Source organism: Pipistrellus hanaki (genome assembly GCF_964339955.1).
Source record: "Pipistrellus hanaki genome assembly, chromosome: 16".
In the NCBI taxonomy this organism is placed as follows: Eukaryota; Metazoa; Chordata; class Mammalia; order Chiroptera; family Vespertilionidae; genus Pipistrellus; species Pipistrellus hanaki.
The window spans coordinates 46,608,271-46,622,859 of NC_140518.1; the positions used below are offsets into that span (position 1 = coordinate 46,608,271).

General features: G+C 56.3%; 2 protein-coding genes across 2 annotated transcripts in view; one reads left to right on the forward strand and one right to left on the reverse strand.

Moving 5' to 3' along the window:
- SHMT1 (serine hydroxymethyltransferase 1) overlaps positions 1-14,589 on the forward strand; it is a 1,020,383-nt gene that overhangs the window by 151,059 nt on the left and 854,735 nt on the right. The window lies entirely within an intron of this gene.
- Positions 2,249-14,589, reverse strand: part of MYO15A (myosin XVA) — a gene marked incomplete at its 5' end in the record, with an annotated part of 52,418 nt that continues 40,077 nt past the window's right edge. The window contains 8 exons of the mRNA XM_084862367.1: positions 2,249-3,501; positions 6,378-6,518; positions 7,763-7,896; positions 8,646-8,779; positions 10,998-11,131; positions 12,072-12,232; positions 14,076-14,172; positions 14,506-14,583. Coding sequence (XP_084718493.1) covers positions 3,400-3,501; positions 6,378-6,518; positions 7,763-7,896; positions 8,646-8,779; positions 10,998-11,131; positions 12,072-12,232; positions 14,076-14,172; positions 14,506-14,583 — 981 coding nt within the window. The 3' untranslated portion in view covers positions 2,249-3,399. The remainder of the gene's footprint in view (positions 3,502-6,377; positions 6,519-7,762; positions 7,897-8,645; positions 8,780-10,997; positions 11,132-12,071; positions 12,233-14,075; positions 14,173-14,505; positions 14,584-14,589) is intronic.

The window sequence follows — 14,589 nt, forward strand, 5'->3', positions numbered from 1 at the left end:
GTGATCTCCAACCTTCACCAGTTGACTGTCTCAGGCTCCCATGCCAGACAGACATTTTTCTTGTATTATTCTCACTCCATGGTAGGCTGTGGGGTTTGGTCCTTTCTGCTCTGGATCTCCTCACATCTACCTGGAGTTCCTATCTTTCTGGGTCTTGGACCAGGTAGGGGGGCCCAGTGTGGTACCCCTAGGGTATCTGGGAACACAGCAGGGTCTGACTCTCCTACCACCTCTGACTTTCCAATCTGCCTCATGGAGGTTGTTCCTCCTCTTAAGAGGACTCAACTCCCTAATGCCACCAGAGCAGCTGTTAAAGCGCAGGTCCTGAAATCAAAGGCCCAAGTGTGTTCCTTACCCAGTGCTCTGTAACAAAGCACCCAAAACAGACCTCAGTCAGTTATCCAGCTCACAGATTTGCAGTCTGGTCAGGGTGCAGCCAGGCGGCTACTCTGAGCTCATGTGCATCAGCTGGGATGGCTCAACCTGGAGGAGCCACTTCCCAGTGGCAATCATCTGACCTACTCGTATTCTGAAGCCCAAAAGCCTCTCAGCTCACACCTGGTAGACCTGCAGCAGGGCTAGCTCTTTGTGGGGCTCTTTATCTCGGGGCTGCTTCTGAAGGAAACCAACCTAAGGCATTGGCGAAAGAGGGGCATCCCTGGATGGCCTGATTGATCCCTCAGTCCTCCCCATTGGACCTAAATCTCTCCCAGTTTAACTTCTACACGACCGCCATTATCCACACCACCACTGCCACCGCCATTATCCACACCACCACTGCCACCGCCATTATCCACACCACCACTGCCACCGCCATTATCCACACCACCACTGCCACCGCCATTATCCACACCACCACTGCCACCGCCATTATCCACACCACCACTGCCACCGCCATTATCCACACCACCACTGCCACCGCCATTATCCACACCACCACTGCCACCGCCATTATCCACACCACCACTGCCACCGCCATTATCCACACCACCACTGCCACCGCCATTATCCACACCACCACTGCCACCGCCATTATCCACACCACCACTGCCACCGCCATTATCCACACCACCACTGCCACCGCCATTATCCACACCACCACTGCCACCGCCATTATCCACACCACCACTGCCACCGCCATTATCCACACCACCACTGCCACCGCCATTATCCACACCGCCACTGCCACCGCCATTATCCACACCGCCACTGCCACCGCCATTATCCACACCGCCACTGCCACCGCCATTATCCACACCGCCACTGCCACCGCCATTATCCACACCGCCACTGCCACCGCCATTATCCACACCGCCACTGCCACCGCCATTATCCACACCGCCACTGCCACCGCCATTATCCACACCGCCACTGCCACCGCCATTATCCACACCGCCACTGCCACCGCCATTATCCACACCGCCACTGCCACCGCCATTATCCACACCGCCACTGCCACCGCCATTATCCACACCGCCACTGCCACCGCCATTATCCACACCGCCACTGCCACCGCCATTATCCACACCGCCACTGCCACCGCCATTATCCACACCGCCACTGCCACCGCCATTATCCACACCGCCACTGCCACCGCCATTATCCACACCGCCACTGCCACCGCCATTATCCACACCGCCACTGCCACCGCCATTATCCACACCGCCACTGCCACCGCCATTATCCACACCACCACTGCCACACCACAGCGTCTCCCCGCTGACATTGCAGCCGCCTCCTCCCTGCACTCTGCTTTGTGATCAGAATGACCTTTTCAGAATACAATCTGAGCAGACTGCCACACCTACGTTGAAAAAACTTGGAAGGCTCCTCATGGCTTTGGGGATGAAATCCCACATGGTCTGCAAAGCCTTACCCGAACCACCCTGTGAGCCTCCAGTCTCAAGTCCTGCCACTAGGAATGTCCACCCCTAGGAATTTCCACTTCAGGGTTTCTGCATGCTGTTTCCTCCCCTCCTCACCAGCTAATGCCCATTTGCAGGTCTTGTCTTGCTCTATAGTTTAACTATGAGCAACTTACGGTGCCTGGCATTTGCATAGTACACAATAGTGCTTAATAGGTAATGCATAAATCCTTCCTCTGATCCCGTGGCTTCAGCCAATTATGCCCCCACATACCTATTCAGACTTCCTCTCCCAAGTCTGCTGCTCCCCCCACCCCCAGGTTGCCCAAAGCACCAGCACTTTCCTGTAATATTCATTTATTATTTTATTCATGTGACCAGTATTTTTTATTTATTTTTTAAAATATATTTTATTGACTTTTTACAGAGAGGAAGGAAGAGTGATAGAGAGCTACAAACATTGATGAAAGAGAATCATTGATCAGCTGCATCTTGCACACCCCCTACTGGGGATGTGCCCGCAACCAAGATACATGCCCTTGACTGGAATCGAACCTGGGACCCGTCAGTCCCCAGGCTGACGCTCTATCCACTGAGCCAAACCTGTTTCGGCAACCAGTATTTTTAAAGTGTCTAATTTGTGTTAGGCATTGTCATAGGCTCTGGGGAATATAGTAGGGAACAAAGACCATTTTCTCTGGAACATTTACTCCCCTCTGCTCCATCTAGTCCTAACAAACTCCTACTCAGCCTTCAAAACCCAATAACAAAATCCTATTCCTTGGGAAGCTCTCAGACTTCTCCCTCCCCAGCCCCTAACATGGAATTTCTTTCTCCACTCTACTCTCTTGAACCTTATGTGGCCCATCCAATGATGGGGGTTGGGGTTACCCAAGGAGTGAGACACAGAGGTCTACAGGGAGAGGAAGAGATAGATCTCTGCTGGAAGTTCTGTTCATAGGCAGTGAGTCAGGGGCACAGCTAGGCCTCCAGCTCCTGCTTCCTCCCTCAGATTTGTTTTCCAGCCACTCGGCAGCCATGGAGGACTAGCTGCCAGGTGCACCTTTTATTTGTATTGAAATAACCAAGGGTCATGAATCCAAGTTGCACGCCAGTACGGGGGCTCAAGGAGGACACGTGAGAGGTTGAGAAGTGGAGCATATCTGGACTTTGGAGCAGAACATCAGACCCATCAAACTAAAGGCAAAGTCCAGTTCATCCAGGCCACTGGTTTGGGGCTTCCCTGCCAGGGGTGGGAGTCAGGGCCAGGGCCTGCAGTGTACTTGGCAGGAGGCCCGTGGGCAGCCTTTGGGGGTTCCTCCTGCGTTCTGGGTCAAGATTGCATGTCTTGACTCCATCCCAACTCTGGATAGGTCTTGGGTTCCCCGGGGACTTGGGTCATTCCTCCTCCTCCATTTTGGTCTCCCCTCAGGTTCTGGTCCGTGTGGAGGTCATTAGCTCAGCAAGCCCGGTAGCTCCCCCGGGCCACAGAGCAAGCCTCCTGCAGAGTGCAGTTGCAGGGCTGGAGGCCAGGTCAGAGCAGCGTGATCTCACTGGGGGGCAGTGTGAGCTGCTTCTCCCGGGCACTGAGCAGGTTCTCCACGTGCACAGCCACCACTCGACACAGTTCCAGGCCCTGTGGGAGAGACCAGAGTCGCGGCCATCCAGCACTTCCCCAGCTCTCGGCCGGGGGTAAGTGGATGGGAGGCAGTCTCCCCAGCTCCCCCAGGCCCTGGAGGAGCACGATAAGCTGGAGGGGGGATGCTGGGCTGTAGGCTGGAAGGGGTAAGCAAGCAGGAGACCAAGGGCATCTGCCAGCTTCATCGCAAGTGAACGGGTGGCCTAGGGCCAGTTGCTTCACCTCTCTGAGCCTCAGTGCCTCATGTAGGATCTCCATTTACCAGGGTCTGCCTCATGGAGCTGTGGTGAAGATTCCATGTGTACATTCTTTAGATTTTAAAAAATATTAGTCCAGCCAATAAATGGCAAGTTTCTAACTGCATTGCCACCTGGCACTCACAGCCCAGAATAAGCTGTGTCTCAGCCTCAGGGCTCCCATTGGGGACGGAGGGGGACGGGAGGCGGGGAGCTGTGGAAAAGCCCCTGTGAGTATGGTTCTCCACCACAGGCGGTTGGAATGCCCTGAGGGCCAGCAGAAGCTGCTCCGGAAAGAGGGTAGAAACAATGAGGGCAATACTGACTGAGTGGCAGGCATGGTCCTGTGTCCTACCCCTACTAGTCCCCAGGGTCCCTCTGAGGCACACACTCTGAGATCCCATTCCACAGGTGAGGAACAGGCCCAGACCTAACAGCTGGTGGGGGGCGGAGACTTGAACCCAGGCGGGAGGAGGCCAACACTCTGAACTGCCTTTTGCAGAGGTTGGCTGTGCCAGTCCCATCCTGGGGCACCTCAGCTAATTTGATTGAGTGAGTGCACAATGGGGTCTCCTCCCAGCCAGTTCTCCCACCTGCCTGCCGCAGGGCGCAGGCCCACTGGGATCACTGCCCCTGACCGGGGTGGAAACAGGCTCAGTGAGAAGCAGGGGAGCCTGATTCCCTCACACAGTCTGTCGGGTGGACAGGAGAGGGGCCTGGGTCTGTTGGCTGAATCATGCTGCACTCAGACGTCACTGCCTCCTGGAAGCTTTCCCTGATGCCTTCCCAGAGAGCCCAAGGACACCCTCAGCACTGATCACCATGCTTTATTGGGGAAATTCTTTTATATCTGTTTCCCCCATGAGACGTGGGCTCTGCGAGAGTCAGTGCTGAGGGGTTTCAGTCACTTCAGTGTCCCTGCAGCCAGGGCAGAGCCTGCGACCTAGGGATGCTCAGTGGTTATGTGTTGAATGAATGTGTCCCCGTGCAAGAGGCAGAAGTGGACAAGCCAAAAAGATCTCTACTAGTTCATCCAGCCACAGCTGCGCATCTGCTGTGCTGGCACTGTGTGTGGACATAGTGCAAGACACACTGCCCTTTGTCTGACAGTCCAGTGGGGGGGACAAGAACACATAAACAAATAACTAAACGGTTTGCCAGCCATAGTGTGGGCTACCGAAACAGAAAGAGATGAGTATCAGGAAGGAGGGTCAGGAAGCCTTGTAGGAGGAGGTGAGGTTTGTACTGAAACTATAATAAAGGGAAGGAGGGAGCCCTGTGGTTAACAGGCGAAGGGGGCAAGCATTCTAGGGAGAGGGACGGTGAGTACAAGGGTCTGGGCAAGAGGGGAGGGCAGTCTTGTCATTAGGGAGCAGGGAGAGGCCAGGATAGCTGGGGCGAGGGGCGAGAGCAGAGGGTCATGGAGAAAATGAGAGGAGGGGGCAGGGAGGGAAAGGGCTCCTAGGTTGGGGGCTTCAGTGCCTGGGAGGGTTGGGAGGGAAAGTAGAGAGACCTGCTGATCCCCAAGGGAGATGCTGAGTGGGTCATGCAGGAGACAAGAATATGGGGACTCTCACAACAAATGGTTTGGGGAGCCTCAATGCTCAGAGGGTACGGGGAGGCCCAAACTCAGCAACATTCAGAGGCAGTCCGGGAGGAGGCACCAGGAAAGGAGCCCAAGAAAGAGTGGGTAGTTGGCAGGTATAAGGAAGGAGTCCACTGGCAGGAGCTGAGAGAAGAGGGTTCTGGGAAGCAGACTGGCCAGAGGGTAAGGCCAGAATTGGGGTGACCTCAGCAGAAACAAAATTGGGGTTCAGTAGGAAGCAAACTGGGGAGCCTCGTCCTGAGTTGCAGGCTGTTCAAGGGCCACAAAGAGCCAAAGGGGCTCTGCTCTGGGCAGTGGGAGACCCTCTCTCCTGCCCTGGGAAGTCAGCTCCTTCCAGGTGGGCCCGGATGGCATTGTCCTGGGCCCAGATCTTGAGGAGGGATGTGGCAGGCTGGCAGAGGCAGATGTGTGGGTCCCAACCCCCATTCTGTCCCATCTGTGAGCCTCAATCCTCTTTCAATTGGGTGAAAACTCTGGTTTTGCGCCCCAGCCCCCACCCCCAGGGGCTGGGATACTTGGACAGGAGCCCAGAGGTCTTTCAAGGAACAGCCACAGTGGCTGCAGATAAGGAACAGGCAGGTGGGCCTGTGTCCCTGTATCTCACATGGGGACCCCACTATCCCTCCTTAATCCCAGTCCCCACATCCACCTTCGAAGCCCAGCTTCTGTGTCAGGGCCTTTCACTGACCTTCTAGAGCCCCCAGAGGAAAGCCCCCTCTCAGCGTGGCCCTCACAGACCTCCCAGACCTCTCCTGTCCTAGCTGCCTCCCGGTTCCCCACAAACTCCTCACGATTCTGCAAACAACCTGGCTCTTTCCCAATCTCATCACCAAGACCTCGCGGGGAGACCGCTGTAAAGGCTGCAGTCTGTGCAGTGCTGGGGTAGTTCTGTCCCTGCACTGGGCTGGATGTTCCCTGTGGCCTGGCCAGAACACGAGAGGAGGGGACAGGGGTGGGTCCCCTTGGAGCCTGGTGAGTGAAATAGGGAGTGAGGGTGGGTGACAAGGTCTGGGTGCTGGGCGAGGGCCCACCTGCTCCAGCTGCAGCTGCATGGTGCGCTGGGCTGCCACGTCCCCCAGCACGATCTCCACGTAGGGGTAGCTGGAGCTGGCTGTGGGCCGCTGGGTCCATGTCGACTGGATCTCCTTCAGGGGGAACTTCACCATCAGCTCCTTGGGGCAGGGGCAGACAGGCCTATGGGTGGGACAGTCTCATCCACCTTTATCCCTCCCCCGCAGACCTGACCAACAGGAGACAGGACACCCCGGTCGAGTTCCAGCTCGCCAGGGACTTGCTGTGTGACCTGCAGCAAGTCATTGCTTTACCTCTCTGGACCTCACCTGTAACCTGGTTCACAATGCTAATGCCCACCTCTGCAGTGTGCCAGGCCCTCTTCCAAGTGCTCGGGATCCAGGGGTGTGTAGATGCTGGGGTGCCCTGACCTTAACATCAAGCCTGCTTCTTAACACCTGCACTCCTGAGGAGCTTCTTTCCAGCTCCAGGGGCACTCAGAGCACGTGAGCGTGCATGCCTCCATTAATGACAGATGGGACGTGGGGGGCAGGCGCCCTGGCTCCCTTGGCCCCAGGCCAGAGGGCATCTCTGTGGGGTGTGTTCCATGCCGCCTCCCAGAGAGCCCGCTGACTCGTGCCACTTGCACGGCGGCAATCTGCTTGCTAACCTACACTTCCCACAAAGTGAGGCTCTCCCTTCCCGATCTCACTTCTTCACTCCCCCTGCATCCCAGATCACCTCCCAATAAACCACCTGCCCTGTCCTCGTGTGGAGGTCCACTTCTGGAGGAACTAAAAAAGGGGCAGCGTGTCCTATTTGTTATGTACTTATCGTGTCCCCCCCAAATCCATAAGCTGAAGCCCTAACACTCTATACCTCAGAATATGGCTGTATTTGGAGATTGGGCCTTTAAAGAGGTGATTAAGTTAAATTGCGGCCATTAGAGGGGCCCTAACTCAATCTGACAGTGTCCTCATGCAATGAGGAGATTTGGACAACAGACACAGGAACACACATGCAGAGAATAGGCCACATGCGGACCCCGGAGAGGGGAGGGGCCTCAGGAAACCAGCCCTGCCGGCACCTGGGTCTTGGACGTCCAGCCTCCAAAACGGAGAGACGATTTCAGTCCATTTCTATTGCCGAAGCCCCAGGCTGTGGCAGCCTACGCTGACTAAGACACAGTTTGAATGTTTAGCGGGTTTTACTGTCACAGCTTCCTGGGTGGGTTCTATCATCTCTGTGTTCCAGACGAGGAAATGGGGCTTAGTGAGGTGCGGGACTGCCCCCGGTCTCACAGGGGTAAGTGGTGGGGCTGGCTCAGTCCCTCTGAGGGTGGGTCCGAGGAGAGGGGTGGGCTCCGCGGAGAGGGGAGGGCAGGGCGCAGGCTGAGGCCACTCACGTGGGTCTCAGTGCTGAGGAAGTTGAGGCCATTCTGGTTGACGGCAAGGATGCTGGGGGCCGGCACAGCAAGGTTGCTGCAGCTCTGGATGAAGAAGAACGAGGAGCCAAACATGGGTGAGGCGCTGAGGAGGCCTGGGGCAGGAGAGAGACGGTCAGAATGAGGGGCTCATCGGTGGCACACGGCCTTCAACTACATGTTGCCCACCGCCCTCATCCTCCCCACTGCGGCCAGACAGGTGCTCCCTCTGAGCCTCCTGCTGCGCACCGTCCTGCCCTCCCACTGCTTGCGGCTCCTAGCCCTGGCACCTGCTCTCTCTGCCAAGAGCCACCAGAGTCTAGGTGGTGCCTTGGTGAAAGCCTTAGAAAGGTGTTCTCTAGCAGAAACTGGTTTGGCTCAGTGGATAGAGCATCGGCCTGCGGACTGAAGGTCCCAGGTTCGATTCCGGTCAAGGGCATGTACCTTGGTCGCGGCACATCCCCAGTAGGGGGAGTGCAGGAGGCAGTTGATCGATGTTTCTAACTCTCTATCCCTCTCTCTTCCTCTCTGTAAAAACTCAATAAAATATATTTAAAAAAGAAAGAAAGAAAGAAAGAAAGAAAGAAAGAAAGAAAGAAAGAAAGAAAGGAAGGAAAGAAAAGGAAGGAAGGAAGGAAGGGAGGAAGGAAAGAAGGAAGGAAGGAAGGAAAGAAAGAAAGAGAGAGAGAGAAAGAAAGAAAGAAAAGAAAGAAAAGAAAGAAAAGAAAGGTGTTCTCTGCAGGCAGCTCAGCTGGACTCACACTGAAATGCCTTTGTGCAAAGAACAAGGTGCCTTCGTCTCCACCCTCCAAACCCCTCCCCAGCAAAGGCCCGGGGACCAGCTCCCCCAGCCCCGGACTCTCACCCAGAAACTGGGCGCGGGCCTGGTGGGGGCTGAGCGCTTGTGTCTGCTGCCGGTGCTGACTGACCAGGCTGAGCCAGGTGGAGCCGGCCGTGGAGTGGTAGAGCTGAGCCGGGATGTACTGCTGGACCTCCCGTCTGCATGGGAGGGAAGGCGTCCTGAGCACCTGTCTCCTGCCATCCTCCCTGCAGGCTTACGCAGAGCGATGTGCTCCCTGCTCCTCCCCGCAGACTGACCGCTGGGAGTGCGGAGGGCTTGGGGGGTATGAAGTGCTCACAGCGCCCTGGCACACAGCAGGTGCTCAGTAACTGCTGGCAGCACCACTAGACTTCCTGTTTGAAGAGGAGGGAACTGAGGCTCTGAAAAGCTCACTGACTAGCCCAGGGCCACACAACCACCAGTGAGCCTGAGTGGGGGCTGAGACTCGAATCCAAGGTGGGTTCATACTTTGTAGTGCTTGCCCCCAAGGAGGCCCCAGGCCAGAGGGGTAAGCACAAGGTGGCGGCAGGTGTGGAAATAGCAGAGCCGCAGAGCCGCCACCAGAGGCAGAGTTTGGGGTAGGGGAAAGCGGCAAGACCCCCCTCTCCACTCCAGCCCCCTCTCCAACAGGCTGGCTTCCTCAGGGCGGCGCCTGGGAAAATACCAACCGCAGTTCCAGCCATCCCAGGACCCTGAGATGCAGGCTGGGGAAAAGCTGGGAGAAAATCACGGGCATCCCTTTCCCCAGGAGACCCCTTCTTTGCAGGGCTGGGGTACAGGCCTGGCGTCTGGACCTGGCCTCCCAGGGTTGTATTCTTGTCTCTCCCCCACCCCCCCACGCACCGCTAGGCTTCAGTCAGCCATGTGACCTCTCTGGGCCTCAGTTTCCTCATCTGTATAAAGGGAAAATAAAGTGGATACAGAGTGCTTTGCAGAAAGTCAGAACTTAATGATTCTTTCTACCCAGGATTAGATTACAGTATACTTTTATGTGTTTCCCTGTTTTTTGCCTAAAACCGTAACATAAAAGAGCTTTACGAATTGAGCCCTTGCTGAATTATGGCACCAGGACATGCACTGTAGATACATTACCTTACCGTTATTCACACAGGGGTTTTCAAAGTGGGGCTGAGGCTCTGGGGGGCGGGGAGGGTCAAGGACACTTCCATGTTAACACTGAGCCATTGCTTGGGCTTTCCCCTCTCGCTCTCTAACAAGTACAGGGGCGTCTGCCGGAGGCTACACGGCAGTGAGACCAGCGCAGGCTGAGGATGCAGTGTCTCCTGTTCAGCCACGCGGTGAGGAAATCCCCAGCCCCAGCCCCTGTGGCTTAGTGGGCTCAAGCAGCATCCCGTCCGCCAAAAGGTAGTGGGTTTGATTCCCAGGCAGGGCATGTTTTGGGAGGCAACCCATAGATGTTTATCTCCTAGATCACTGTTTCTCTCTCCTGCCCCTTGTTCTAAAATAAATAAAATAGATTTACAAAATGTAAAAACAGTGCCACTCTTCTAACTAAAACTTTTTTGAAAATACATTTTTATGTTTATATTAACACGTACTGTTAATTTATATTATCTTTATATAAAAGCCTAAGCGACGACCGGCCAGCTGGTAGCCATGACATGCACTGACCACCAGGGACAGACGCTCAATGCAGGAGCGGAAAACACAGTGGCATGGGTCTGGTGGGGGCTGAGCGCTTGTGTCTGCTGCTGGTGCTGACATGCAGTTGAAGGCCGCGTGCCCCTCTCCCCTCCCCGCTGAGATTCACCAGTCTATTCCATGTTTCCATGCCTGTGTTGAGCATCTGCCCCCTGGTGGTCAGTGCACGTCATAGCACCAGTTGAACTGTTGAACAGTTGCTTAGGCCTTTATATAGAGAGATGTAATATATTATTATCCTTGTTTTTAAGTTAATTAATCAATATCTTAAATTGTTCCTTAGTTTTAATTTTGACTATGGTAAATATATATTAGTAGATACAGCCTGCATAAACAAAAGCTCTTTGGGGCCCTATTCCTGAGTCCAAGTCTGAGAAGGACTGATTTGTCACCCCCGTGAGGACACAGCCCCCAGGAAGGCCTTGCTGGGTGCAACACCCTGGTGGCCATTTCTGCATGGCACGTGTATTCCCCGGATGATGGCTGTATGTCCTGAAAGCTTTTTATCATTAAACTTACTCTGAGCTATTAATACCAGCTGGAAGCAACCTGTTGTGGGAGGAGGAGGGCCCCGCTCTTAGGGCGAGTTGGAGGATGTTAGCCCATTGCCAGGTCAGCCCCTTCCCAGAGAATCTGCTGGTGTGAGCGGGCGCACAGGGCCTGGGCTGTCCACCTCAGAGAACGTGGGGGGCTGGCGGGTGGGCAGGTGCTCACATGCTGGGCAGGTAGAAGTGGTCCTTGGCCCGGTGCTGCAGGGACGCCAGCTTGGACACCTGCTGCAGCTGTTGCTCGCGGGGCTGGCCTGCTGGCATGCTGCTGAAGAGGCCCTTCAGGTAGTCGGGCAGGACCTGCAGGGCAGCAGGGGTGCAGGGCGTTCAGGCACGTGGGGCATGGAGTCCCCCAGTGAGGTGGGACTGCAGTGTGTGGGTGTCTGCTGGGCTGGGGTTACTGAAAACGGAACATGCCTGAGTCACTAAAAACAGATTCCTGGGCTGTACCCCCGGACTCTGATTCACTAGTTCTAGGGCTAGACTTAAGGATCTGCATTTTAACAAGTTCCCAAGGAACGCTGCTGGCCTATAGGCCACGCCTAGACCAGCACCGGACTGGACTGCGTGGGGCAGTTGGCAACAGTCACACCATGTGGCCATAAAAGCCAAGTAACCTTATTTTGTACTTGGAATTGGGGAGAATTTGGCACCAGTTCCACACAAAAAAAACGCACTCTCTGTCCAAGCACTTCCACAAATGTTAGCAGAGGGAGAGCCAGGTCTACAAAGCCCAGGACCCTGACTTAGGGGACCGGATTCCACAGGGAGCAACACAAAGGTAAAAGCAACACTGGCAGCCAGTCCTCCTAGGCTCCGAGAGGGACAGGCCATGCTCTCTGCAGAGGGGAGAAGGGGAAGAGTGCTGTTCGGGGCAGCCTTGCTGGGGAGGACTTAGAAAAGCAGAGACATGCCCGGCCAGTGTGGCTCAGTGGTTGAGCATTGACCTATAAACGAGGAGTCAGGGTTCGATTCCCGTTCAGGGTACATGCCCTGTTTGCAGCCTTGATCCCCAGTAGGGGGTGTGCAAGAGGCAGCCAATCAATGAGTCTCTCATCACTGATATTAGGTAGTGAGGGTCACGTCACTGACTGCTCCGAGGAAGCCATGCAGAGAGCAGGGCACCAGGGCTAGAAACGTCAGGGGGATCACCCGAATCATGAAGGCCTCACACGAACGGCCTCACAGTCCTAAGGGAGCCAAGAAGGTTCCAGAACATGAGTGGCCCACACGTGCTGACCTGGTTATAGTGCATGGTCACGTATAGCTCATTCTCAAACTTAAGTGGCTGATCCCAGAGCACACGCCGGAACCAGAGCATATAGCTGCTGTCCACCTGCTCCATCTCCGAGGCCACGTCCAGGATGTAGGTGCAGCGGCTGAGTGGGCACACGTGCTGGCCTGCGGAGAGCCAGAGGCAGCTGGGGGCACGGGCATACCCCCCAACCTGCCACCCAGGCGAGCATCACCTGGGCAAGCCCCTCGCTGGGACATGCTCTGGGCCAGGGCGCCCTGCTTGTGGGATGCTGATGGCTGCTGACGGGAATGCCTCTCTATGGCCCTGGGTCTGGGAGAGTGATCGGGGTCGCGCTCAGACACAGCCCAGTCCGTTTCCGGAGGAGGTGGAGACAAGGAGAGGCACAATGGTGCCTATAGGCAGAACCCCTTCAGAGGGCGCTGCTGGGCTCCTGAGTGGGGATGCGGAGGACGCAGCCGGACCCCCAGAGGGCCAGAGCCGTGGCGAGGCTGAAGGCAGGCTTCTCTATTTCCTGCAGACACCTCCTCCCGTCCCACACCGCCCACAGTTTTACCACGGAGAGGGCCGTGTCGCGATGATAAAGTCCAGACTCTTGAGCCCAGATAACCTGGGTTCAAAGCCCAAATATGTGACCTGAGGCAAGTCCTTTGGCCTCCAAGGCAGGCTGGCCCCTTCTCAAAGACACCCATGTCCTGACCCTGGAACCTGAGAGTATGTTATCTTCATGGCAAAAGGGACTTTGCAAATGTGATTAAGTTAAAGATCTTGGGATGGAGACATTATCCTAGGTCAGTGTTTCCCAAAGTGTGGTACGTGTACCCCCAGGCGTACGGGAAGAGTTTGGTGGGGACATGCACTGCACCGTGCTTAGCCGCGCCTAATTCTACGTTCTCATGAGTACGAGGGGTACTCAGCGTTGGGGTACACATATGTCAAAAGTTTGGGAAACACTGTTAGGTCATCCAAATAGACCGAATGTAATCTCAAGGATCCTTAAAAGAAGAAAAGAGAGGGAGGGAGAGGGAGAGAGAGATGCTGCCTTGCTGCAATGGAGGAAGGGCAGGAGCCACGGGATGTGGGTGGTCTCAGCAAGCTGGGAAAGACAAGAAGAGAGTGTCTCCCCTAGAGGCTCCAGCGGAACCAGCCCCAGGACTGGCTTCAGGACCTGCAGAGCCATAAAAACATAAGCCCCCGGTATGTGGTGATTTGTTACAGCAGCAACAAGAGACTACTACACCCTCGTGGGCCTCGGTTTCCCTGTCTGTAAATGGGGGTGGTAATGGCTCCACGTACAGGGCTGTTGTGAGGACTGAAGGAGGTGGTGGAATTCAATGTTTGAATTTAATTCCACCACCTCCCTTTTCCACTACGCCTGGGGCGTAGTCTGTGTCAGTCACATGACTGCCTGTCACTGCCTTCCCCTCCTGCCAGGCCTTGGCTGGACTCCGGGCACGGGCTGAGGACAGACACGTGGTCAGGGATGAGGTGGCAGCGGGAGAGCTGGGAGGAGAGGGTGCAGCAGGCCAGCTGGCGTCTCCGTGGATGAACAGCAGAGGGCAGGGTGGGGCCACGGGAGGAGGGCCTGAGACCCGGGGAGGGCCTCGATGGCTATGGTAAGGCATGCGTGGCGGGAGAGCTCGCCTGTGTGGGTTCCAGGAGCTGGGGCCTGTTAAGGGAAACCTTCCTAGGATGGGCTCCTTGCAGGCAGGGTCCCTGGGCGGCCCCGAGGGGCAGCGGAGGGGACAGGGGCCCCTCCTCCAGCCTGACAGGTGAGACAAACGAACACACAGCGGAGCAGAGAGGGACAGACCAAGGGCTGGGGTGCTCGGTGCACAGAATGGATCCTTAAAAGAAGAAAAGAGAGGGAGGAAGAGGGAGAGAGAGGGAAGCCGTGTGGAGCGGCTTCTGGGAGAAAGTGGCATCTGTCCTGAAGGAGGAGGCCACGTAGGGCGTGAGCCCAGCGTGCTGGGTCCTCTGGCAGCTCACCTCGGTTGGTGACGAGGAAGATGACGTATTCATCGAAGGCCTCGGGGCGGGTCAAGGCCATCTCCGCACAGATCTCCTTCACCACGTCCAGGGCCACCTGCGGGGAGGGGTGGGGGAAGGGGAGACGAGTGAGGCCGCCCGCCGTGCCCACCTCTGTCCTCCAGACTGCCCGGCCCTGCACCGAGGCAGCTGGGCCCCAGAACCGCCGCACAGGCAGGGAGACAGCTGGTCTGAGAGGCCCAGGCAGTGTGATCTGAGCTGGAGGCTCCACCTCCCTAGGCTCAGCCTGCTCTTCGGAGGAGTGTCCTGCCTTGTGGACTATGTGAGAGAGCCTGGAGGGGCTCAGCACCCTTGGGGGCCACTCCGGAGACTGGGGCACCCTTGCCCCCCTACCCCCAGGGGCTGCTTGCTGGAAACGCCCCTCACTCACGGTGCACGTTTTGATTTTGAGATGGCGTTCGAGGCCCCCCGGGAGGAAGAAGAGCTGCCTCTTGGAGCTGCGGCCCGCCTGGAC